The sequence below is a fragment of the Lineus longissimus genome, chromosome 6 (assembly GCF_910592395.1).
Source record: "Lineus longissimus chromosome 6, tnLinLong1.2, whole genome shotgun sequence".
NCBI lineage: Eukaryota > Metazoa > Nemertea > Pilidiophora > Heteronemertea > Lineidae > Lineus > Lineus longissimus.
In genome coordinates, this window is record NC_088313.1 from 19792519 (window position 1) to 19818846 (window position 26328).

The 26328-nt window shown below is 42.3% G+C and overlaps 1 protein-coding gene and 1 long non-coding RNA gene across 6 annotated transcripts; both read left to right on the forward strand.

Moving 5' to 3' along the window:
• The first annotated feature begins 15 nt into the window (after positions 1-15).
• On the forward strand, positions 16-16521 carry LOC135488970 (limbin-like). Of its 4 annotated transcripts, XM_064773992.1 has the most exons (30): positions 16-59; positions 540-1562; positions 1923-2169; positions 2481-2645; positions 3071-3300; positions 3599-3742; positions 3996-4209; positions 4601-4731; positions 4905-4973; positions 5286-5432; positions 5715-5803; positions 6003-6080; positions 6386-6629; positions 6852-7043; positions 7189-7413; positions 7639-7718; positions 7829-7988; positions 8294-8564; positions 8749-8858; positions 9134-9231; positions 9428-9629; positions 9861-9875; positions 10157-10417; positions 10644-10769; positions 10918-10971; positions 12147-12316; positions 12580-12813; positions 13120-13209; positions 13677-13696; positions 14895-15065. In XM_064773992.1, the coding sequence occupies exons 2-30, from the start codon at positions 792-794 to the stop codon at positions 14933-14935; spliced, it is 4878 nt and encodes a 1625-aa protein (XP_064630062.1). In that variant the 5' UTR covers positions 16-59; positions 540-791; the 3' UTR covers positions 14936-15065. The 4 variants fall into 4 exon arrangements, with proteins under 4 accessions (XP_064630062.1, XP_064630059.1, XP_064630061.1 ...); XM_064773989.1 differs by lacking the exon at positions 13677-13696 and having other exon boundaries at positions 14895-16521; XM_064773990.1 differs by lacking the exon at positions 13677-13696 and having other exon boundaries at positions 45-114; positions 14895-16521.
• A 3368-nt stretch (positions 16522-19889) lies between these two features.
• LOC135489337 (uncharacterized) lies at positions 19890-22404 on the forward strand. Of its 2 annotated transcripts, XR_010447134.1 has the most exons (4): positions 19890-20449; positions 21123-21194; positions 21569-21743; positions 21960-22404. It is a non-coding gene; the product is annotated as an uncharacterized LOC135489337 (long non-coding RNA). The 2 variants fall into 2 exon arrangements; XR_010447133.1 differs by lacking the exon at positions 21960-22404 and having other exon boundaries at positions 21569-21953.
• The last annotated feature ends 3924 nt before the right edge of the window (positions 22405-26328 follow it).

The window sequence follows — 26328 nt, forward strand, 5'->3', positions numbered from 1 at the left end:
AATATTCTATGCGCACCCACATTTTTGGAGTAAGCTGGATATAACAAGAAGGGAATAAAGTACTCATTTCTCACTAATACATCTTGTTTATTCATGACAATCTCGCATCCGAAAGTATATTGAAAGTTTTGGTGTTATTAAATGTGATCATTTATGGATAAAAATTGCTTTCAGAGTTCTCAGTTTTCAGTTCATGACCTCACTATCACTTCGTTGTCGTTAGGGGGTTAGGGCCTAGTAGTTTTGAGTTATGACAGGGAGGTCCTATACTAGCCTATGGCCTATGTTCATGTTGGTGGTGCATTTTTTGAGTGTTTAATCTCTTTTTCATGTTTTGGTCATCAGTCAAATGTTCAGAGTGCAGATGCCAAGAAGAAACCCTGTTTTTCTTTCATCTGGTGCTATTATGTGCCGTCATGCAACCGGGTTGTGTGAAGATAGATGGGCCTAGGCCTATTTATAATTATAGTATTTAGATAGACCTCATTTTGCCACATTTTTTAATAAAAGTTACTTGACTGTTCTTTTTCTTCCTTCAGGAGTTCAGAACTTGGGCCATCATCAGGATGATGTAGTTCAGTTTCCTGATTGAGTTCCCTACTTCAACTTCGGCAGCATCTTCTCTTGAACATATCATTCCACAGATTTGGATAGGAATTAGGATGGGCCTGCCAATAACTTAGAAAGCCTAAGATTCTTTATCAACGGTCACGACTGTAAGACCCATTCCATTATTACACAACAGTTACACTTCTGCCAGTGCCATAATCAGAACTAAGCTATATTTCAACATGGAATGCTTCAAACAATTCGTCAAGTTATTGGCCTGTGGAATTCTCATTCTACAGTGTTTTCGATGTTCCCTTGCTGCTGAAATAGGTTTAACGTCATCCATACTTTGTCCGCAGAACTCCCAGGGCACTCAAACAGCATATCGACCACAATCTTGTACTCTGACAATTGATGTGACTGGTACTAGTGCAGACAATGTAACAAAATTACCCCTGGAAGTAAAAATAGAAATACCTATGGAGTCGAGCCCCAGGCAGTCCTGCAAAACCTTATACAATGGCACATCTGTTTCATGTGGTCCTAACGTGACGTACAGATATGTGAAAGCCATTGTAAATACCAGCAACATCGACGATGTTAAAATAATTGGAACTGGAAGCATCGGCACTTACAGTAGTCCATTTAATGGGACTGAACCTTTTAACTTAACTAGCCTAGCTAGTAACTCGCCAACACTTTCGCCATACGGACTCTTGTTCAACTTCACAAGCTTCAACGGTGGACTGGACACAGTGAAACTTGAAGTGAAATTCACATTTCCAATTGCTCGCCCAACTGTTGGCGAAACGATCGTATTTAAAATTCTGGCCACATATAACACAACTCCCCCTCTTGATTCGTCTTCTTCGTTACTATTAATCGGGACTGCGCTTAAGTTCAATTCATTTAAATGGAATACAACATCTGCTCTTGAGGCTGGAAATTATGTCAAAGTGACTGCAGTTGTTGGACATGATAATGGATCAACTGTTGATGCTAAAGCTGCTCAGGTAAGACCAGGGCCCAGTTGCTCAAAACCAGTTATGTCACTAACGCTGGCATTAACCTGACTTGGCGTTAAGTCTAAGGGTTTAACTGAGGGAGATAACGCCAGGTAAAGTTAACGCCAACATCATTGACAAAATTGGTTTTGAACAACCGGGCCCAGGAAGTAAATTATTCATACTGACAGTAAACAATCAAAAAGTGTTATTTTACATTTTCTTTTGAAATTGATAGCAGGATACATCAGTTTTATTGTTAAATATATCCATGTGTATTCATATCAAGTTCAGCAATAAACTTGTTGTAAGTGCTATTATGCCTCACCCAATTCATCTACTCTGTGTAAATTCCCTTCTTTTTCACAGGTGACTTTAACAAGCCTACCAACTGGATATGATTGCACTCAGTCAGATGTTACCCTTCCCAATGGTACCAAGACGGCTATACTGGTAACGTCTCTGCTCTCCGGCTTTACAATCGGTAATGTTGTCCAAGCTCCTCCACAGAACTTCACCATCGAGATGTATTGTCATCTTACAGTTGCTGTACTGATTCAAGAGATTGCCACAATTGGCATAACTGTGTCATATACTGGTGAAAAATATCCAAACAGTAAGTTATATTTGATAAAGTGCTGCAAAACGGGGAATATTTGCGGTTTTGCGAGATTGCGTCTTTGTCGTTGTTGAAAAGTCCAGTGTAAATGTGAATATATTATAAAGTCAGAAATATTCAAGCAGAAGCCGATGTCCGTTATCAAAGTGTTTATGTATGTTCTTGATTAAACACGTGTGAGAAGTTTCCTCTCATTAAAGGCAGAAGTTTTGACCACATTTTTCCTGCATTTTAACTTATTTGACAGTACTTGGATTCATCCCAATTTTCAGAATTCACTCGAACTATTTTCTCATTCAAAATTTCAGAGCCACATTCTCTTTATGGAAGTATATCAAAAGCGACAAAGTCCATAGAAATTACGGCCAATACTTGTAATTTCCCGACTACATTCCACGTGAATGAAGAGGTGAAATGTCAGACAGTGTTTATGATGCCATTGGGGACGATGAAGTTTCAGGGCCATTGCATTGGTAAGTTAAAGGTGTATTTCTTTAGGTGACTTGCTTCAAATTTGGTCTGATGGCAATGTTTGTTGCCTAGTGATGGATATGTAAGTTATAGCAAAAAGTATAATGAGAAGTGTCAAAAACAGCTCGGCATTCAAGGAAAAGTCTGGAGGTGACCATCATAATTGATCGCTCGATCTATCAGTCAAATTGAAATTGAAGTGCTCTCGACTGAAAAAAACTACAATTGGAAACCTCTCACTGATATTGTGAAAGAGAAGATGGCCGTTGCATAGCGGTACTTTCCCCAGGGTGACTAGTTTCCTCTGAAATGACCATACATATGCCCCAAGATTGTTCATAGAGCTACCAGTAATGTAATGGTATTGATAGTGTCCTGCTTGACACTTTGGTCAATTTGATTTTCAATATGATTTTTCATTAAACAGAGGCAACGGTCGGGCCAAGCAATGAGTCTCCAGTCGAAGGGAAAGCTAGCACAATAACCCCAAATGCTGTCATCCAATACAACCCTAATGTAGGAGGTGGATTCACGACTGGAAACAGCAGACGGAAACGTGCGGTCAGTCCAACTTACACGTTTTACATCAGGCGGGATATAGGCATATTGACCAACCCAATTATCGGAGGAGTTTCTGGGGCGACTGTTACATTGAAGGTAAGGTTGATAACTCATTTGGTATGCCTCTTGGCTTCGTACATGTATGATGTACAAGCTGAATAGCCCATGTTCAAAACGAATGTTCCATTTGAATTCCTTTTTCCTCAAAAGATCTTGTTTTGAAACTAAACTCTTCCAAAATGATGCTCATAAAATGCAATTTCATCTTTATCAAAAGTATGATGTCTGCCTCAGTTTGAGCAACTCTTTCAAGAATGTTTCTGCTGAACGCGAGGCCCTTGGGCCTCTTGCTTAAGATTCTGCTCTGTACTGTTGTATTTTGGATGTTTTTCAGACGACCTTTGCAGCAACAAGGCCCAGTGGTGCAGTGTCCGGTACACTCTATCCATTCTTGCAAGTGAATAGCAACAAGGCATATCTCAATATGTTTGGTATCACCATCACGCGTCCGAACCTGCAAGTTACTAAGAGTGTGTCGGTAAGTTTTACTGTTGTAATAGACTATTTTGGTTGGAAATTAGCATGGTCCACTCCATATGTGTCATATAGCGTAAGATGTGTTCCATTCAGAGGTTGTCAATCAAACAGATCTTATCTCTATTGGCCTTCTTTGTTGTGACCATCCCTCATTATCAATGAAGTTCCAATTTACCAAATTAAGATATCTACAAGTATGAAGCATTAACAGCATTTGATATTTTAGTCACTTTTTCCTATCATATTTTCTACAGCTTGCGGATGCCACAACAAATCCGCAGCGTGTCAAGTTTGAAGTAGATGTCAATCATGTGTCGTCATCAACAGCATCTGCATCAAATGTCGTTATCAGCGACGATGTAAGGAACTTTGATACGTACACGTCGAGTGGAATTACTCCGAATGTGGGGACTCCTGGCTTCACCATACTGGCGAACACCATTCAATATACAAAAGGAAGCTTAGGCTGTAAGTGAACCAGTGATTCATCTTCAACGCTCGCTCTACTTGGAGGTGTTATTCTCTGAGATTTTTCCTTCTCGAAGGTCTGAGGAGCCGCTCTCTGCTTGCCACTACTGTTACACACCATTTGGGTCTATTGGCCTACCGTAGTGATTTCATCTTTGGCCAGAGGGAGAGTCCATTAAAGCTACTCATGTACTCATGTTTCTCGCATAGTGTGGCGTCTTTACCTTACACTCACTGTACAAGGAGCTTTGGTTTTACGTCTCATTCGAGCGATGAAATTTACCAGTGATTCTTTTTCTTTTGATTCTGGACTATGTTAAGAACTGGAAGTCTACTGTCCACTCGTCTCTGTCCTCATTGTTGGCTATACAGATCACATCTCTCTTTTCAGTGGGCCAGTCTTTGGCGATGAAGTATGTTGCCGGGCCTAAAGGGACAGGGGAGACCTATCTGCCAGTGGGTGACACAACTAAACAAGTCTTACTCAGTTATGAGATGCAGTACATGGATACTGCAGGCAATGTACGTATCAATTTTCTCTTCCTGTACTGATGTTCATGAAAATCAAGCTTTTGTGGATTCTGATGTCAAATTCACCGTCTAAATCTTATTTGAAATTGAGGCATCGTGCTTGTCTCTTCCCCTGTTATTGATCCTACTTCACCATGTCGTGTAATCAGTTTCTCATATTTCAGCCGCAAACAGTCAAATTTGTTGATTCTGCCAGTGTTTGTCTGACTAGGAATGGAACAATAGTAACTTCAGTAAGTAAACAAGTAATCAGTAACCGGTTTGCACACTAGGTGTCTCTACTGTACAGGCATGACAGGTGTATTTTCTTGGCAAAACAGTCTCATTTGCTAGTTGCCTTTAAAGAATTGAAATCATTTCGATTCCTATTAGGTCACGTCTCCATGTGTGTTTAAGACACATTCGGTTATTTAGACACCTGTAATCAAGACATCTCTCTGTAATGAACAGCATTTCTCAGTCCCAAGAGTGTCCTTAATAGAGAAGTTCTACTGTATTTTCAAATGGTCTTTGCGTTTGCTCTGATGTGTGGTTGTTCATTTCAGACGGCCAACCTGTACGGCTTTGCCATTCTGACTGCATTCTTTGGCCTTTTGGCGGGAGCACTGATAGCGCTAGTCATCTGGGTCCTGGTCATCTGTGTGTGTAAGAAGGGGATCAAGTCCGAAGTACAGCCGGCATCAGAAGCAGAGGTGAGGACAATCAAGTTGGCCTTCCACAAGAAACTTATGTCTGATTTGCATTGTAATGATTATGATACCCATGAAATGATTTGGCAAGGGTCAGAGTGTTCAGTTTCTCCAAAATCTGATCTTGATTTTTCATATTTTGCTAGTGTTTATCAGAAAAACTTGGACTGAAGAAAAGAAGTGACAATCTGATATGATGGTAGGATCAAATTGTAACTGTGATCTATGTAGGAGGGTTCCATAAATTCTGTTTTATTTGAGGCCAAACCTTCTCTTTGTCTTCAGATGAAGGATCTCAAGTCGAAGATGAGGACAGTGATGACGGATCATAAAGAGGCCATGAGGAAGACTGGCAACCTCATCAAAGATTACAGGTAGAGGAAGGACTTTTTTGAGCATCCCAGTCATATTTTCTCTGTTGATGTGGTACTCAGTCTGTATCTAACACATTCCACGAGGATGATGAACAGCCCAAGACAAGATTCATGCCTTCAGTTGGAGGCATGTGTTGAATTGTAAAAAAGATTTCAAATTTTCAGCCAAAATCAACTTCTAATTATTCAATTCTTTCAGCTTGATTGGAGTGGATGAAAGCATTGTATTCATCTTGACGATGAAGGATAAGCTAGGAATTCACCGTGAACTTGACAAGTAAGTGTTTCACAGAAATGCCTCTTCCTAGTCTTGTAAACATCAAGTGAGAAGGTGTTAGGCGTAACTACATATACATGTACCTTTCAGCATATTCAAAAGCCTAAGCCCATCATAGATTTCTATCTGATATGTGTATTCTTATATCGATTGTAAGACTCAGATGCCTATCCTAAAAGCATTGCTTGACATGAGATATCTGCGTTTCCTGACCCTGATGGTCGTACTGGAAACATATGTAAACAGTATAGTTGATTTCTTACCTGAAAGTCGAGACAGTTGAATTTCTACTTCATTTCCTTCAGCTTGGACATTCTGTCCACCATCCATGTTGATCAGAACCTTGACAATGAGCGTAATAACGCCTCTGTCGAAGCGTCGACGTTGACTGTGCGGAGTCTGTGTCAGAATGGTGATGTTGCGCCAGAAGTTGAAGCGAAGTCACTCGGCTTGTTCATGAAGAACCTTGGAGATTTGGATAAGAAGTTGGAGGGCGATTACAGGAAGGAATTGAAGGAGATTCTTAAGAGATTAGCCAATAAGAATAAGGTAGGGCTTTGAGATTAGATAAGTAATGCCATTCTTGGTCTTGGTTTGGTGCTCTGATTCCGTTATGGCGGCCGGTCGTGAAATTGTTACTTTTCTCTGGCAACGACGCCACGCAGCTTCGCACACCTCATAGAGGGAAAAAACACTACTGAAGCTCAACCTAGGTGTTTACTATTGTTATGATAACAACCTTCTTAATGATCTGGCAAATTAAACTTGTAGGCCAAACTTGCTGAGTTGCTTGGCCTCCAGAGCCAGGAGAGGCAGAAGACCCAGGAGAGCATCAGGGACCTTCCCGAGGAGAATCAGAAGGAGTTGATGGAATTGCTCCACCAGAAACACCAGACGGAACAGAATGAACTTGCCTATCGTCTCAAGCTTGAACAGGATGAGGAGACAGAGAATCTCAGAAAGGTATGGACATGATTTTTAACCGTTTCTTGAGGAAAGTGTATGGAATGATCCCTTGTTATACTGTTGAACCTCTCTATTAAAGACGTCCTTTGGACAGACAAATGATATCCGTAAAAGTGGAAAGACAATCTGATTCGTTTTTTAGGAATTTGCCATCAGACGTCGGATGGGCATCAAAGATGGACAGCAACATTTCCTGGATGACATTGCCCGTAACGGTGACCTCCAGCCCGAGCAGATTGATTGGCTGATGAAGGAACATGCGAAGAACCAGGCTAAGCTGGAGATGCTCTACGATGAGGAGATTTCGCGGCAGCGCATGGTCCTCGAGGAGAAACTGGCAAGGAGGAAGCAACTGGCCACTGAAACAGTGAGTTGTTGGATAGAACACTGAAAAAGTTTCTTGGGAATCATTAGTTCTTCACAGTTGGCTTTAGGTCACAGTTGCCGTATTCTAAGGGGGCTTGGGGTGAAGGCCTTCATGACAGCCCTCATTTCTAATCAAGTTTAGCAGTATTCTGTCTTGGCTTTGTATCAGCAACATTGAGCTCCCTCTCTGAAGCCCTGTAGTCAGTTCTTGTGTTTTCTGTTTCAGGAAATGCAAGAGGAGGAGCATAGCGCTCTTCTGAACACGATGGCCGGACAACAACTCGGAATCATCAAAAACATGAAAAAGTGAGTGACTGTTTGAGACACACTATGTTCTAACTTATGAAGGCAGGTCAACACCTATAAACCTTTTTTCAAAAAAGCCAATCTCAACCCGTTCTTTGATTTGGTTTCAGGGAAGGTGTGATCACGAAGGCTGAGATGGAGGAGATGATAAGGAAACTGAAGGAAGACATGCTGAAACTGAAGCAGAAGTTGGAAGAAGACCGGAAGAAGCAAGAAGAGAAATTACACAAGGAGCTCAGCGCCAGGAAGAAAGCAAAGATGGAGGCTAAGGTAGGGTCAGTGCAGAATGGTTTGGTGGAGTGCCTCAGAGCCCTGTGGGTAACATTGCTTGTTAAGGTCACTGAGGAATGTTATCGTGGGGTGCCTTAGAGCCCAATGGATAACATTGCTTGGCAGGCTGAAAGGGCCACATGAGGGGTGCTTGTGCAACCTTCTGTGGGCTGAAATTTGTAAAGTAAAACCTGCTGAATTCCAAGCCACTGTGCCGCTATGGAGCTGTAGAAACCATTGTCAGAAGCACTATTACCTCTCTCCAAATGCAGAAGAAGTATTTTGACACAAATATATATTTTCAGCAAAAGGAGATTGATTCACAGGTGGCCAACCTTGAAGCCAAGCACCACAAAGCTGCCCAAGCTGGTGACAAACCTGTCGATCCAATGACCTTGTTCGAGAGCCGCATGACCATGCTGTCACTTCATCGTGGGGAACTGAATGATTTGGAGAACGCCATTGATAGAGAACATGCCACAGAGCTTAAGAAGTTACGAGAAGGTTTCACGGATGCAACGAAAGATGAACTGGCTGCTAATAAGGAGAAATTGGTGGAGAAATTGAGAGAGGAAGGTTTGTACCAAATCAAAGAAAATTTCTAACACGTTCGTCCAAACTTAGGATATCTTTTAGCTCTTACATCTTTGATAGATGATTCGACAGTTACCAAAAGATTATCTCTCCATCAGGTACAAGCATCTTTTGCCATTGATTTCTTCATTTGGTTTGTATCTGACTCAAACTTCACTACTTCTAGGAATGACTGATGCCCAATTGAACAAGTTACTTCGACAACATGAGAAGGAACTCCAGCAGCTTACGGCTGCTCAAGAAGAGGAGAGGTCCATACAGCATGACAGCTTCAAGGTAGTATTTCTAGTCATACGCTGTGAGGAGAAATGAATTTGCAGAATTTTGTAATTAGAAGTGATTTGGTGCTGAGTCCTAGTAGCCCTACAGAGGACTTCTAGCCATCCATAATCTGCACTCGTGACCAGCTATCCAGTGACTAGAATCAGCTATGACAACAGTCCTTTCCAGTCCAGAATGCTGAAGGTCTAACAGATCATCAGTCTGACATCATGGGGGCATTGAAGAAGTCAGAAGTCAGAATCTTATGTGTCCCTTTCTTTGATTTTCAGCGGCGATTGGCCAAGAACCGTAAGAATTGGGACAAGAGAAAGTTGGAAGAAAAACAGGAGCAAGAACAGCTCAGGGCTCATGAGGGCAATGTTGTGAGGTAGATACAAGTTTTTCTCTCAACTTGGCTTGTATTTGGTTTCAGCATCTTGCTTGTAGTCCAACTTGAGAGTTGAGAGTTTAGATCCAGATAAGGTCAGCGTTTTGTAAGTGACCATTGACGTTATATTGACTGTCTGTGGTACCAAGACTTATCAGGATCCTCAAAAGTTACCTTATCTTCTGATTTGTTGCAGGAACATAATCGATAACCAGATGTCCATGTCGGACGCCGAGCGCGAGAGAATCTTGAAGGAACATGAGAAACAGATGGTAAAACTGGAGAACAGTCTCACCCTGAATAAACTGCGGCAGAAACGGATGCTCGAGGACAAACTTGCCAAAAAACGTACCGCCCAGATGGAACGCCTTGAGAAGAAACAAATGAGTGAATCAAAGGTGAGAGAAAGGAGGCAGAAAGTTGGTGTTGCTTGATAGATAGTTTTGCAATAAAGTTGTTTGTGTCATCAGCTGTCGAGGCAATACTGTAATGTAAACCTAGAAATCTTTGCAGCCATTGTATTTCACAGTTTCGGATTAATAATTTGCCATACACTCCATGTTGTGTGTCTTGTACTAACTAATAGATAGTCCCAATTAACTGATTGTTTTCTTCAACTTGCAATACAGGGAGGGGGCGGTACAGTAAGTATGATTCTGACCCTTACGTTAATTGTCATCAATTTCATCATGTTAAAAACTTGAGAGTTAGTTGTTATGTGTTTAGTGTGGGACCTCCAGGGGTGGAAGTCGGTTCTATGGTCAAGTATGAATATTGCATGTTTTTGTTCTGAGATATTGTTGTGGATGGTTTCTACTTGTTTCTTTCAATTTTCTTTGGAGTGATAAGCTGAATGTTGGTTTCAGAATCGAAATGTCTTTTTACACTTGACTTCAATTTTCAAATTATTTTATCTGTTCTTCAGAAAATGAAACGTCGCCAAGGTGAAGAAGAGACTGAGGATGAAGATGAACTCGAAGACAAGAAACAACGTGAGCAGATCAACATGATGAAGAAACACGCGGAGCAGAAGATTGCTATCCTGCATGGAGATAAACTCAAACTGGAGGACGAGTTGGAGGAGATTCGTACCGAGATGATGCAGGAGCGAGCCTTGGCGTTGAAGGAACAAGAAGAGAGACTGGCGGCCATGCTGGCATCTCTTCAACTCGAGAAAGCCAAGGAGGTAAGAAAATTCTTGTTCCAGGTTGACCTGACATGACTCCTGGTTTCCGGCCAGGCTTTCTTAATTGGCTGATGACAATAGGTTTTCTGATTTTGGCTTTTGAACATGTTAGGGATTTTGATTGTTGCTTGTTCTAATTCTGTGGTCACTGGTCATCGGTGTCCCCTGAAACCTGAACTTTGGTGCTGTAGAAAAAGTCTGATTGATTTTCCATTTGTCATTTCAGATGGCACAGATTGAAGAACAGCAGAAAGCCATCAACAGCCTGAAGTCGAATCTGATGGATGACCTTACAGACAAAGGGGTCCTTTCCAGTCCAGAATGCCAGAAAGTCATCGAGATTCACCAAAAGGTGAGTTATTATTGGATGAGAACAAAAGTTGGTTTTCCTCGGTCACCAGAACTTTTGCTAAGTTTCTTGCCGGAATTTACAAAATTGTCTAATATCCTCTGTTTTAATTGTCAGAAATATCAATATATTCAGTTAATTGTCTTTGCAGGAGAAAGAAAAGTTGAACAAGAAATTGGATGCTCAGAAACAAAAACAGGAAAAGGTGAGGTCAAGATGATGACGAAAGATTAAACCTAAACTATGCGTTTGTCCAAAAAATAATTAAATATTGCATGTTGAATATAGCTATTAGGATCAGCTTCATGATCACTGTCGTTTGACACTTATAATCAAGTTTCGTGTTATCCGTCTGATTACATTTGTGTCATTTTATGATCTGAATAACCAACCGTCTGCTTTCGGTTTTGTACCGTGTCTGTAGTCTAACACGTACTTTTGCTTCCTGTGCTGTAGAAAATTCGTGACACCGTTGTGCAGCGAAATAGGTTTCGTGAAGAATGGTTCAAATTTCAACAAGATCTCGAAATCCAACAAGACGAAATTGAAGATAATAATGAGGTTATTTGAAAATAGGTGGCACTCTCGGTGTTGTGTGGTGGTGTTTCTTCTGTTAAAAGAATTGCAATAACTGTGGGGGATAGTGAAAGTATAGGAGACTGGTGTATCACACTAGATTTTTTACCTGCTGGTATGAGACCGATATCGGACACAAGTTATTCTGAAAATCACTGCTCTGATACTGATGTGAACAAGCATCCAAGGCATTTCATGCTGTCACCTAATAGTGTCAATATAAATACGGACATCCAGGTTGTCATCAGACTTTCACCCGTTAAAATTACAGTCAAAATTCTGTTGCATTCATCCTCCTGTTACTGCAGTTTCACTGACCCTATTGATTGTGACCCAGCATGTCGTATTTCTCACCCAAGGAATATTCTTATTACTTTATCATCCATGCACTGATTCTTTTGCAAATTGGCCTTTCACTTCTAGAGATTTTCATCTCTTCAAGATATCCTGAGTTGTTCAAGAATTGGTGATTTCAGGATCATTTCGGTGAAAGATGTTTAGTCTTTATCATTTTCAGTTCTACCTCACCAAGAATTTGTTTTCCTCCGCTTGATTGTCAATCACATTAGTCCCCCAGAATCAAATAAACAGTCAACCGCCAGATTTTCGAATTTCATGGCGCTTTTATTTTGTAAGAAAATTTTGTGGTTCACGTACAGTATAGTAGTAAATTTAGTCAAATTACCAATACTTTAGAATTGGCTTTGAATGAACAGGTCCTGAGGAGATGCTATGCTCTATTTATCTCGCAAAATGATGAAAACTAGTTGGGTGTTTATCTCATGATTTTTCGGACATTTCTAGGTCCTGCGACAGCGTCTGGCTGAGCGTATGGAGCAGAAGGAACAAGCCTTGAAAGATATCCATGAGAAGGAACTCAAGGAGGTAATTGGCGGTACGAAGAGTAAGGCTGCATCGAAGATCAAGCGGGTCTCTATCATGCATAAGCATATGTTGGAGATGGAGAAATTCAAGTAAGTCAGTTTCATTGCTTTGACCATCTTGGCCAGTTTGGTAGTAAATTTGCACTCTTACTAAATTTCAGTTTTAAGGAATCCAGTACTCCTGGTCAGTTCGAAAGAAATGAAATGTTCAAGATTCAAGTAAACAAAATGAGTTCCTATATTCCTCGACTTGAAATGGATGACAATTTGTGTTCAAAAAGACGCTGATTGAGTCTAGTATAACCTGTTGCACTGCATGTAACATATATTTACAACGAACACATCGATTTTAGGAATCGCATGGACAAAGAGATGAACCAGACTCTCGAAGACGTCCGACGCCAACACGAAATAAGGAAGGCCGAAGCAGTCAATTCCCAGGAATTGGGGTTCATCGCTGGCCTGGTTAGGTTGGGCTGCTTTCAAAAGGAGGAGCTGCTGGATGTTCTGCGTATGCTGTTCCCGCTACGACAGGAGGCGGAGATAGCCGAGATCTTCACACAGATTTATGACGAGAGCGTTCAGATGTAAATATTTCAGATTAAGAATATAGCAGTAGGCCTACAGTATTGCTTTTGATGAAGCTTTATCAAATAGCTCAGTTCATCGCACCAATCTCGCGCAAAAATGATGGTTTTGTAGGCTTATTCAAACTTGTTGGCAAGTTCTGTCAAAGGTCAGCTGGAGACAAATACTGTAGATGCAGATGGTGAGTTGCTTGAAAAGGGCCAGTGCATTAGATTTCTGGACTGCTACAGCGTGTGGGAGTTAGGGTAGAGAATCAGTGTTACAAATAGTTAGACTAGAAAGCTTATCGTGTGTCTCACTTTCAGGCAACCAAGCAAGGGAGGACATTCCCTGGCAGAGAGGATAAGGGTGGCAACGTCTGCCACCTTTGATGAGAGTCTACCAGCTTTGGGCAGGTGAGAATTCGTTTTTGATGACTGGGTTCTGAATTATATATTTTTTCCTCTACTATTTTTCCCTAAAAATCGTTCGCTAAATGAAAGATTAAGATTGGTCCAGCATCCAACTGTTACATCTTAGAACTTCTCTCCCTGTCTTTATCCATGTCCCTCAAAACATTTCATTTTGTCAACGCGTCCACCGACAAATTGAATAACAGGTGAGATATCTAAAACAAAATCTTCTGCCAATAATACGTTTCTTTCACCTGCCTTTCTCTAAATCTCCAATTGCTGCGACCGTCTGCATGAGATACTTTGGGGTCTTTATCATCTTTCAACAAGTCCGCCTGTCATTGAGCAGTGTTCTGTCCCCTCACAATGTCGTGACCTCTGTTGATTTATAGCCTTATCCCTCCTCCCACACACCGTTAATCCTATCCAATTTACACACATAAATGTCATAATCTACTAATTTTTTGCAGGGTTTTCAATAGATTAGTCAGTAAGTCAAAGTTTAGCAGTCAACCACAAGCAAAGTAATCCAATCAGCTTTAGTTAGCTTATGGTATTAATGTAAAAATTTGTTTTGTTTTGCATTGTACATTTAAAGCTGGCACTATCATATATATTTGTAGTCTTTAACTCTTACTAGAAGAAATTCCAATATTCCCACCTGTAGTTTCTTGCTGTCCAAGTTGGACGAACAATGGATGATATAAAAAGACTAGAGACATTAGCGTAAATAAACTAAAATATAATGGTAGAATGCAACACTGTCTTGTGAATCTGCTTTGATGTTGTTATCATATATATGGTACGGTAAAATGAATGCGGTCTGATCCTTTATCCATATTAATACATGTAAAGCAAGGTGGTGGTTGCTGACTTGCAATATTGTTATACCTTTACCATTTTAATGAAGATGCAGCTTAGCTTATGCTTGATAACAAATGTCTGCTTGCAGCTCTGCCCTATCTGTCACCCTGAGACTGGAGGACGACGAATCACTTCAAACAGACACCTCTACTTCAGACTCAAAGTCCAAACTTATAAAGAATGGAAAAGTGGAGCCAAAGTAATAGACCAATCTTCATATAACATGCCTGTGTGCTGGTAGATAACATTTAATTCATCTAACGTTCCATTTCATTTTCACAGTTTAACAAATTTGATTTCTAACATATTTCGTTTTGTTCACAGTTAAGCTCACTACTTGGGATGGTGGTCTACTCCACAAAAGCCATTGTATTGTAGCACATCACTGTTCGGGCCAAAAGTTCATCCATGTTTTTAACTGTTGATTTCTTTTCTCATTTTCAAGGTTTCTTTTCTGTCTGTTTTGATTTTTGAATGTTACAGTGTTTCAGAGCTTGCAGTTAATTTTAAGTACATGTACGTGTATGAAGTGTGCTTGAAGAGATGGGAATTGCACAGTTGACCAATATCGTAACAACCCAGGCTTTGATGCCAGAAATTAGAGGAAAATGTTAAATCAGTAATTTGAGCGTTGTATACCAGATGTGACTTACTCGACTTGAACCCTGTTAGTCCAAGTAGAGCATAGATCGCTAACAAGGTTTTGTACTTTTCATGTATAAATTTGCAAATATAGGGCATTTCAAGTTGCGTGCCTCATTGCAGCACCCCATAATCAACCTGGTGCGACTGATTTTTCAACCTATCTCATCAAATCTTTTCAGGAGACGGAAAGTTAAAAAGACCAGCTCTGGAATCAGCCTAAGGGATCAACTACTTGGAAAACCACTTGGAAATCGGGGGTCAGCTTTGGGCGGATTTGATGAAAAACCACGTCTCAGCCATAGGCCATCAAAAGGCTTCATATCGGATGCTCTAGCGGAGCAGGATAAAAAGCCACGTTTCAGTCGGGGTGGATCTATAGCAGAAATGCATCGGCCGAGCTTGATGGAATCTAAACCGCATTTCAGCCGTGACACTCTTTCAAACCGACCAAAATATAGCATCGCAGAATCTGTCATTGATCGAGAAATGGACTCGCTTGCTCTTGACTCGAATGAGAGGCCAGAGCCAATTGGTCATAATTCACCCGAACATTATGAGCGCTACAATACAGATAAAGAGGCCTTGTTGGGTTCGCAACAATCTGGTCGTGGCCTCCCACCACTTCGAGCTTCACCGAGAATGAGGAACAATGAATTCATGTGAAAAATATTTAAGATGCACTCTCATAGCCCAATATAACAAAGAAAGAGGTTACGTTTTGTGAATGTAAATTTAGCATTGTTGACATATTTTCGAATGTAGGCAGGAGATCAGTTATGTATCTTTTTGCATTTTATAGAATATTCCGTCCAATTTCAACAGAGGTCCTACACTTTGAATTGGTACAAGGAATTGTAACCTATCCAAGAATTAAGAGTCTATACTAATTCATGGTTGTTTTCATTGAAATTATACTGCTGATTCTACAGAAACCATGACTATTTTCATATTTTTTATTTTCAAGTTATTAGATTTTCAAAAATTTACAATTTAAAAAAAACCCATGGTAACGAGGTGGTCTTCTAAGTTCGTTAGATTTGCTGGCTTCTTTTTTTTGTGACATGCTGTAATAATTGATGGGGATCTGTACATCCAATGTTTTACACCTTCAAATCTGACTTTAGTGGAGGCAGTTGCTGACATAGCAGTATATGTATTTTATCCTAAAGTGTCTTTTGGAAAAGTCCCAGTTCATTTTGCATTAATATATCTTTGAATTTCACCCTTGAGAAAGTCAGGTTTGAAGAGGAAATTTTTAATTTAATGTTGTAAATCTTTCACGGCTGTTTATTTTTCAATTTTGTGCTTGAGGATTTTAAGCACTCGCCGTCCAGAATCAATGTGATCCCATTAATTTAACTTTACTTTGAAATCCGTCCACACCAGTTTATTTTTATTTTCCGTCATCTTGAGGCTTGGAAATATTTCTACTATTTAAGTTTCATGGAATTGAAAAGTCTGGCAAAATACTTTTGTTGTTTATTTTCAACTGGAAATAAAATTAATCCCGTCAAGTTTGCAACAAGTTATGTTGCAATATATATTTTATCTTAGAATATACTGTATAGATGCTATTTAGCCAGTTTCAGTGCGTCTGTTTCACATAGGCCTATTGCACATCATATAAGCCTCTTGTACAGGTGTCCCGAAACTGGCTAAAAAGCATCCGCACAGGATCTTAGGCCTATCCTATTTATCATTTTGTAGTTTATGTTATAATGCAATAATGTTAATGATTTGTATGTTTCTACAAATAGTTATAGTTATTACTGCTGTAAATATATGATGGTACTCAATAAAGTGTTATGGTAGAAAATGAAGCTTTTTTCGAATAATTGGTTAGGATGCAGATCACCAAGCGATTCCCCCCCCCCCCCCGTGCTGTGCTTCCACAATAGTTATGGTTGGCGCTCAGGTGGCCTGGTCACATAAAAGGTTCATGTTTCAAAACATGAATGGAAGTGATCTTGGCTATCTCGTTCATTGGTCTGCTTTGAGATGGCTGGATCTGGATGGATCTGCTCGTGTTGCCCTTGGCTCTAGGTGTAACAGCATTTGTTTTCTCGCCAGGTCTGGTTGTGACAGCATCTGCAATCTCATCACATCTGGTTGTGACAGCATCTCCTGTCTATCGGGTCTGGTTGTGGCAGCATTTTATGGTATGGTTGTTGCAGTATCTGCTGTCTCTTCAGGTCTGGTGTTCTCATTCCATGCAATCCCTTCATGAAAATGATCAGGTATTCACCATGTGAAAATCAGACACGTTTTTCCTAAGGGAGGAGACAATAGGTCCACCCTGTAGAAACAGGGGAGACAGGAGCGGGCTCAGGACACAATTAAATCTGCGATAGGGTCCGTGTGCATTCTCTGTATACATACATTTTCGTGATTTAAAAAAATCAATGCTGGGGGTTGCCTGTATTGAGACCCACTGATCTTTAGGTCTTTCTTTATTTCGAGATGTCCTGACAGGTTCGTTCGTCAAGTTGTTTGCAGTCTGTACCAGTCACAACTTTAAGCAGCCTAATAGCAACTTCGGGGACCAGAGTTAGGTCTGGAAGGAATTCATAGCCCAGTGTAAAGAGTCGCAGAACCCTTAGAGCAGCAACCCTATGAAGAGAAGCTGTTTAGGGAAAATATGACCCAAATCCCTTTAAGCAGTGAGACATCACTTCGGGGAACGAAATAGTTGGGGTCAGGATATATTTTTAAAAGGTTTAAAATTTCCCATGGTTTACATTTTGGACATTTTGATATTTTCTTGTAATGATACCTCTTCTATAATATGATATTTAGATGTATATCAGAGAAGATGTCATAGTAGATATATCAAAGAAATTTCTCATGTATCAAGATTGAAAAGTTACATTGTCGTAAATAAATCAAGTGATTCTTTTGATGTGATATTCCAGCAGAGACTGATTTGGCCTGGCTGTGACTGTCTCATCTCTCTCACCTTGTCAACACGGTCAAGCTGCCAGGACTGATTCGGCCTGGCTGTGACTGTCACATCTCTCTCATCATGTTGACAACTTGGCAGAGCAGCCAAGACTTATTTGGCCTGCCTGTGACTGTCTCATCTCTCCCACCATAATTATTGTCAATACGGTGGAGCAGCCAGAACTGATTCGGCCTGGCTGTGACTGCCTCATCTCTCTCGCCATGTAGACACTACTTGGGAGAGCAGCCAAGACTGATTTGGCCTGCCTGTGACTGTCTCACCTCTCTCATCATGTTGTCAGCACGGTGCATCAGCCAGGACTGTCAAACAGTTGTGTGAGCTCACTAGAGAGAACTCGGCATCGGATGCGCATCTGATATGCCACGAGATGCTTCACCGTCAATTCCTTTACCGTCATCGGATGCGCATTCGATATGCCACGAGATCCTTCACCGTCAATTCCTTTACCGTCATCGGATGCGCATTCGATATGCCACGAGATCCTTCACCGTCAATTCCTTTACCGTCATTGGATCGATGCCACCAGATTTTGAGTTTTGTAAAGGTTTCGGGGATACGACCAATGAATGCGAGCACCGTCGGCGGAACTCCGAACCGCCCTCTCGATATATCGATCCGTATTGCGCCACTATAGACTGTCAGCCCTCACGGACCCCAGTATATAGACCACCGGGCCTTAGAGACCGAGCTTTTCTTTACCTTTCAAATACTATATACTTCGTCACTCACTTATCCGATGATACAAGACAACTGATTTGGTTGTACCGTGGTAATCATCTCACAAGGACCGTTGTGACTTCCTCATCTCTCTCATCATGTTGTCAACATGGTGGAGCAGCCACGACTGATTCGGCCTGGCTGTGACTTCCTCATCTCTCTCACACCATGTTGACAACTTGGCAGAGCAGCCAAGACTGATTTGGCCTGGCTGTGACTGTCTCATCTCTCTCACCATAATTATTGTCAACACGGTGGAGCAGCCAGAACTGATTCGGCCTGGCTGTGACTGTCTCATCTCTCTCGCCATATTAACAACTAGACAGTGCGGCGAAGATTGATGTGGCCTGGCTGTGACTGTCTCATCACTCGCATCATGTTGTCAGTACGGTGGAGCATCCAGGATTGATTCGGCCTGGCTGTGACTTCCTCACCTCTCTCATCATGTTGTCAGCACGGTGGAGCAGCCAGGATTGATTCGGCCTGGCTGTGACTTCCTCACCTCTCTCATCATGTTGTCAGCACGGTGGAGCAGCCAGGATTGATTCGGCCTGGCTGTGACTTCCTCATCTCTCTCATCATATTGTCAACACGGTGGAGCAGCCAGGACTGATTCGGCCTGGCTGTGACTGCCTCATCTCTCTCACCATGTTGACAACTTGGCAGAGCAGCCAAGACTGATTTGGCCTGGCTGTGACTGTCTCATCTCTCTCACCATAATTATTGTCAACACGGTGGAGCAGCCAGAACTGATTCGGCCTGGCTCTGACTGTCTCATCTCTCTCGCCTTATTAACAACTTGGCAGTGCGGCGAAGATTGATGCGGCCTGGCTGTGACTGTCTCATCACTCGCATCATGTTGTCAACACGGTGGAGCAGCCAGGACTGATTCGGCCTGGTTGTGACTTCCTCATCTCTCTCATCATGTTGTCAACACGGTGGAGCAGCCAGGACTGATTCGGCCTGGCTGTGACTTCCTCATCTCTCTCACCATGTTGACAACTTGGCAGAGCAGCCAAGACTTATTTTGCCTGGCTGTGACTGTCTCATCTCTCTCATCATGTTGTCAGCACGATGGAGGAGCCAGGACTGTCAAACAGTTGTGTGAGCTCACTAGAGCTTGCACTTAGTGTAAAACTAAAATTTATATAATATATATATATATGTATATAAAACCGTCATCGGATGCGCATCCGATATGCCACGAGATCCTTTACCGTCAATTCCCTTACCGTCTTCGGATCCGATATGCCACGAGATCCTTCACCGTCAATTCCCTTACCGTCTTCGGATGCGCATCCGATATGCCACGAGATCCTTTACCGTCAATTACCGTCATCGGATGCGCATCCGATATGCCACGAGATCCTTCACCGTCAATTCCCTTACCGTCTTCGGATGCGCATCCGATATGCCACGAGATCCTTCACCGTCAATTCCTATACCGTCATTGGATGCCACGAGATTTTTTGTTACCTAACCGTCAATTCCTATACCGTCATGGATGCCACGAGCTTTGTTCGCGTTGTAAAGGTTTCGGGGATACGACTAATGCATGCGAGCACCGTCGGCGGAACCCCAAACCGCCCTCTCGATCTATCCGTAAGAACAAATCACTCTCGTGACCGTCACATTTACGGACTCCGGACCTCCAGACTTTAGAGACCGAGCTTTTCTTTACCTTACAATTACTGTATACTCGGCGCCTCACTTATATGTGTTGTTTTTTTCACATACATTGTTCTCGTGGTTTACGGAAAAGTAGGCCTAAAATGTTATAGTGTCTAAAAACAATATTCAGTTAATGGAATTACACTTTTTTCCATTACTGCTTGCTTGATATTGCCCTAACAACTTTTTCATGAATCAATTTTGAGCATTATGTTTACAACGTAGTTATTATAGCACGAATTATGAGTCTAAAATGCCAAATACTTGCAACTATTATGTTAATCACTGAAATCTTAGTGTACTAATTGCTCGCTATAAGCTAGGTTATTGCGCCCCTAAACCAACGTACTGACAACGCTACCTCCCCGGAACTCAAACTTTAACGCGAGTTAATTGTAATCTTACTCTCTATATACCAAAGTGATTTACCTAGGAACACAGTTGCACTTCACTGAAAACTAATGATGTGTTGATGAGTTCAATGAATCCTTCGATTCCTTTGGTTTTCTTGGCGAACTGACGTCCGACAATCAATGACCCGTTGACGTGTACCTGCAATACGCCATTGCCGTAGTGTGTAAACAGATCTATTTTTGGACGAAACTCAGCCCCTCACAAACTTTGGTCCATTTCGCCAATGATGACACTGCTTCTAGACTGTACCACAGCACTTTAAGCTGTAGCAGCGCTAAGCAAGAGTCATGAAGACAAATGTCCGCTGCCAGCCGCTGCTGGACCAACCCCCTCGCCCGCCCCCCATCATGATATCAGATTCAGAGGCCTGGCTGAGCCCTGTGATTTAGCCAAATTCAATATGATTCTTTTCTACTGTGATGTTAAGGCCCTTGTGTCATGCAGCGTATTCGGTAGCACCGGTACACAACTTATGTTAAACCGCGACGTCTGCTGCAATTCAAATTGCATATGACGCCAACGGAATTGTGACGACTTGTTTCTCAAATCTTTTAGTGAACAGTGATCACGGGCTGTGGGAATTGCGAAGGGATGGTGTAGAGTATCACCACAACAATGTTGATATGATCACTCGTCGTTTCAGCGGGCATGACTTGGTACATCCAGTGACCCAGCAAAAAGTAGCCTCGGTACAGCCAGAAGTAGCAACAAAATGGTAGGTCACCATCAAATAAGGGAGTGGATCCAGCACAGCTGGATAGAGGGGGCCCCGTTGAGGGCGAAGCCTGAATATGGTGAGGGCTCGCCCTCACAATCACATGAAAGCGCAGTAGACGCTCACCCACGAAGGGAGGTCTGGGGGTCTCCAGCAGGAAAATTTTGAAACTGAGATGCTCTCAGATGCATTTCCCAAGTGTCTGAGAGACGATGTTTACTCGTTAATTCACTGCAAAGAAATGCATAACGAAAAGGCCACCTAGGTTTTCTTCTTTGGGTTGTGAGGAGAATATTTCAAATCATTTGAGCAGCAGTGTCTAACCTACAACGCGGTCAATGATTTCCACTGTGTTTTTGTTTTCACTGTTTCAGACACTTGTTGGAAAAGGAAGGACCAAAGGTGCCATCGTCGAGGGCCCAGATAGATGAAGAGATTGAAGCCTGGGCTGCACACAATCCTGTTAGTAACAAAAAAAGAAGGAAAAAATGCTGTCCCATTTGTCCATATGCCCAGCGCCAGAACCCATTTATACATCTGGGTAGTGAGGCAAGTGTCTAAGAGACCTGCCTGAGTCTCTCACCGACTGTAGGATACGAACCAGGGACCTCTTGACCTCTAGTTGAGAATCTGAGCCACTAGTCCATAGTGTGTCGTGTAGATTCACGCTGGTCTTGCTCTTCGATCTTGTCACGTCACATCCTTGTCCCTTGCTCTGCCACAATCATGTACTGTATTGAATTGAATTCTATTTTCTGTCTTCAGAAAATCTAGGAAGAATTCGCCACCCACTGATGATCTCATCCAAGTTTACCAAAGACTCCAAAGCAGTGTAGGAGAGGAATGGTGGCCTGTTCGAACAGGCATGGACTGAATCGCCAGCTCTCATCTCCCTAGTCACTCCGATGGCCACGTGTCGCTCCTCGATCAACAGCGATTTCAATGAATGATGCGTTGATGTGGGCAAAAAGTGAATCCTTTCTCGCCTTTGAACTCTGGTGTTCGTCGTATCAATCCATTTTGATTGTCGAGCAACTTGTGGGCACACCTCAACTTGTTAGTGGGAAGTAATTTGCAATAGAGTGACTTACTTTTATTGCTATATTTTATTGTATTTTTTCACTTCACATCATTGTTATTTTGAAAAATCCTGCCCGAATTCTGTTGACTGTTTGTTGTCGACAAGAGTCTATGTTTCATGAATAACAAGGCTGTGTTCTGTACATTGTATTCCGTCTTTAGTCTCCTGTCTTTGCATCTGTTTTCATTATTTTGTTGCCTTAAAAGAGGGCAACGTTAAGTCGGTGAAATGGTTTGGATGGAGATGACCCTTAAGAAAAAAATCTCAGATTCACCATGGTAAAATCGGAGTTGACCATGCTCACCATGGTGAATGCAGCGTTCACCATGGTGAATTCAAAGTTTACCATGCTCACCATGAATGTAGAATTTACCATGCTCACCATGGTAAAATATTTCACCGTCCCAATTCACTATGGTGAAGTGCTGTCAGATTGCCATGGTGAAATTGAGACACATTATTTTATCCTTGGGGTAGGCCCCCTACACCAACACCTAACACTTTCTCAACCCCAATACTTGACCTGACCCAATGTATGTCTGGCCTTATCAGCCCAGAAACTCCCCAACCCAAGCAAAATCATGAAGCCCATCGCACTATTGTTCGTCTTCTGTCATGGTACAGGCAACGGCAATTGCGATTGGTGAAATCCCAATATCTTTCTGTCTGCATGGTCTGTGGGATGTGGAAACCATCAACCTCTGCCAGCTGCTTATCTATTCATATTGTGAAGGCCTTGACACAACATAAAAACTCTGACGCGAAACAACTACCCTCTGCCAGCTGGTTATCTGGTCAGGTTGGGAAGACCTTGACACAACCTAAAAATTACACTAAGGTTACCGCTAATGAACTTTGGAGACGACAGGACAGCCTACGTAACAACCAACCTCTTCCAGCTGGATATCTGGTCAGGTTGGGAAGACATTGACACAACCTTCAAAGGGTCCTTTAGCTGTACAAGACAACATTACACTGTGATACAAGACAACTGATTTGGTTGTACCGTGGTAATCATCTCACAAGGATGGAAAATGGAACAACCAACATCTGCCAGCTGGTTATCTGGTCAGGTTGGGAAGTCATTGACACAACTTCAAATGGTCATTTAGCTGTACAAGACAACTGATTTGGTTGTACCGTGGTAATCATCTCACAAGGATGGACAATGGAACAACCAACCTCTGCCAGCTTGTTATCTGATCTCACGAGACTGGCAGTACACAATTATCTACCTGACAACTCTTTAAGTACAACTTGAGTACTACTTGGGACCACAGTCATCTTAAAGTGCCACCAAAATGACGTCAATATCTCTTACATAAGAATATTAATTGGTGTAATAGGTATCTATCGATAAAATCAAGATCACTTTCAGGTTGATATTTCTTGAGATGAAAACGAAAGAACATATTAGTGAAGGCACATTAGCAAAACCAAAATATTGATCTTTCAGAAATTAGTTAGGTATCAAACTTTCGTTTATCTGCTCAACGTTTTGAAGTGGTCGTGATCGCGTAATAGACGAACGCCTGCTGACCAAATACTCGTAGCACAGTGACATGTGCATATCTTTGCTAATTTTGACTATTTTGCTATACAGCCATGTATATGCAACATAGTTAATTTATTCTAAGATATGCATGCATGCATGCCATGGTGACCAATATTGAGGATCACCGATTGTTGATATCTGGGGCATGACCTATCCTCCCATTGCATGCCCCTACATCCTCTATATAATGGTACCGGTACTGTTAACATCAGTCAAGGAGACACATATTGATGGATACCATCGGTATGTGGTCTTGAGAAGCCGGTTCCAATGACCACTCGTACTCTGGAAAGAAGCTGAGATTGCTCTGGGACTCGCTGGTCCCCACGGGCCCGGCTATAAAACACCGGCACCCCGACATGCTCGTCTTCGATGAGAAGGAAAAGGAGGTCCTAATCATCGAGATAGCTGTCAGCTCCGACAGACACGTCCTAGCACGTGCGGAGGAGAAACGATCGAAGTACTGTGGCTGTGACTATCTCATCTCTCTCATCATGTTGTCAACACGGTGGAGCAGCCAGGACTGATTCGGCCTGGCTGTGACTTCCTCATCTCTCTCACCATGTTGACAGCTTGGCAGAGCAGCCAAGACTAATTTGGCCTGGCTGTGACTGTCTCATCTCTCTCACCATATTAACAACTAGGCAGTGCGGCGAAGACTGATGCCGCCTGGCTGTGACTGTCTCAACTCTCTCACCATATAGACAACTTGGCAGAGCAGCCAAGACTGATTTGGCCTGGCTGTGACTGTCTCTCATCTCTCTCACCATGTAGACAACTTGGCAGAGCAGCCGAGACTGATTTGGCCTGGCTGTGATTGTCTCATCTCTCTCGCCATATTAACAACTAGGCAGTGCGGCGAAGATTGATGCGGCCTGGCTGTGACTGTCTCATCACTCTCATCATGTTGTCAACACGGTGGAGCAGCCAGGACTGATTCGGCCTGGTCGGACAATGGAACAACCAACATCTGCCAGCTGGTTATCTGATCTCACGATTGGTTGTACCCAATATCTACCTGACAACTCTTTAAATACAACTTGAGTACTACTTGGGACCACAGTTATCTTAGAAGACTGGTGAATCCTCCCAATGTCCTTTCTCTCATGCAGAACGTGCCACCAAAAATACATCAATATAGCCAGGTCATGACCAGGCTTTGGTCCAGGGTGGCTCACTGAACTTGGGCAGCCAGGTGTGGGCCAGGTCACATTTTTCCTAAGGGTGGAGACAAGGCCCACCCAGTAGAAACATGGTGCACTACGTTCGCGTCGGGGGGAGTACACATCTAGGTCAGACAGAGTACGCATAGTGAAGGGGCACGGCACATCCAGCAAAGACGCATGGCACATCCAGCAAAGACTTGGTACACTCTCAGGCAACATGGCGAGCTATGAAGGAGAGGGCACATCCAGGAGATATGGTGCACTACTGTCTCATTGCATTTGCAAGAACGTCTTTAAAAAAAAAACATTTGGAATTCACCAGTTTGTTTGTATAAGAAATACATATACATGCCATACAGCAAGTCAAGAAAGAAAAATGCGTCATATTTTGTATAACCTACGTGTTTAAGATGCAGGCAGATTGTCTTATTTTAATTTTCGGTACCACACCATTGTTTGTTTTACTCAAGTTCAAATGTTGGGTATTTTTCATTTGTGGTAACTTATAATTTTCAGGGTTTATTCACTGGAGATGACTACCATTGCACCGACAGTGACAATGAAGTAAGGGACTTATCGAGACCCCTAAGCATCGATTTAGATTCACCAACGAATGTGGAAAGAATTTTGAAGGGTTTTGCGGGTAGCAGGCCGACTACTCCCGACGGGGATGCAGAGCGGCGTGAGGGCACTGCCAAGAGGGGCAATGATAGGGTAGAAAAAAGCCCAGAAGACCGATCTGTTAAAGATCAAACTACACCGTTGGTCAAAAAGCCCAACTTGGGGGTGCCACCACGCCCGAGGCGTAGCCCGCCAGGGAGGGGTCGGAATGTGCCTGCAAAACCCTTCAAACATTAATTTAATGGATCCTCTCTTTTTTTTCATCTGTATATTAATGGCGGTAACTGTGGTCTCAATGAATGTGAACGGGTTATATGAAAAAAGGACGAGTGTTTTAAATAAAATAGTAAGGTTAAAGTGTGATGTGGCATGTATACAGGAAGTGCATGTGGTGCCGGACAATTTGGGACCATGGATTAATCGGAACTACGGACTTCATTTCTATAGCAGTAGCCAGGCCCACGCAGGCGCGGCCATCATTACCAGAACTGCTGTAGAAAGGGAGTTTGTAGTTCCAGGGGGGTTAGAGGGGAGAATATGCCATGTGCGCCTGGAGTCCGGCACGCATGTTCTCTCTGTATACATGCCCACACAGAATCCAATTAAAAACCACGATAAAGCTATAATCTTCTGTCAAAAGCTAAAAGAGTATGTGAGGAAATTTAGGGGGGAACAGTGGATTTTAGGGGGGGACTTTAATTTTGCTTCGGG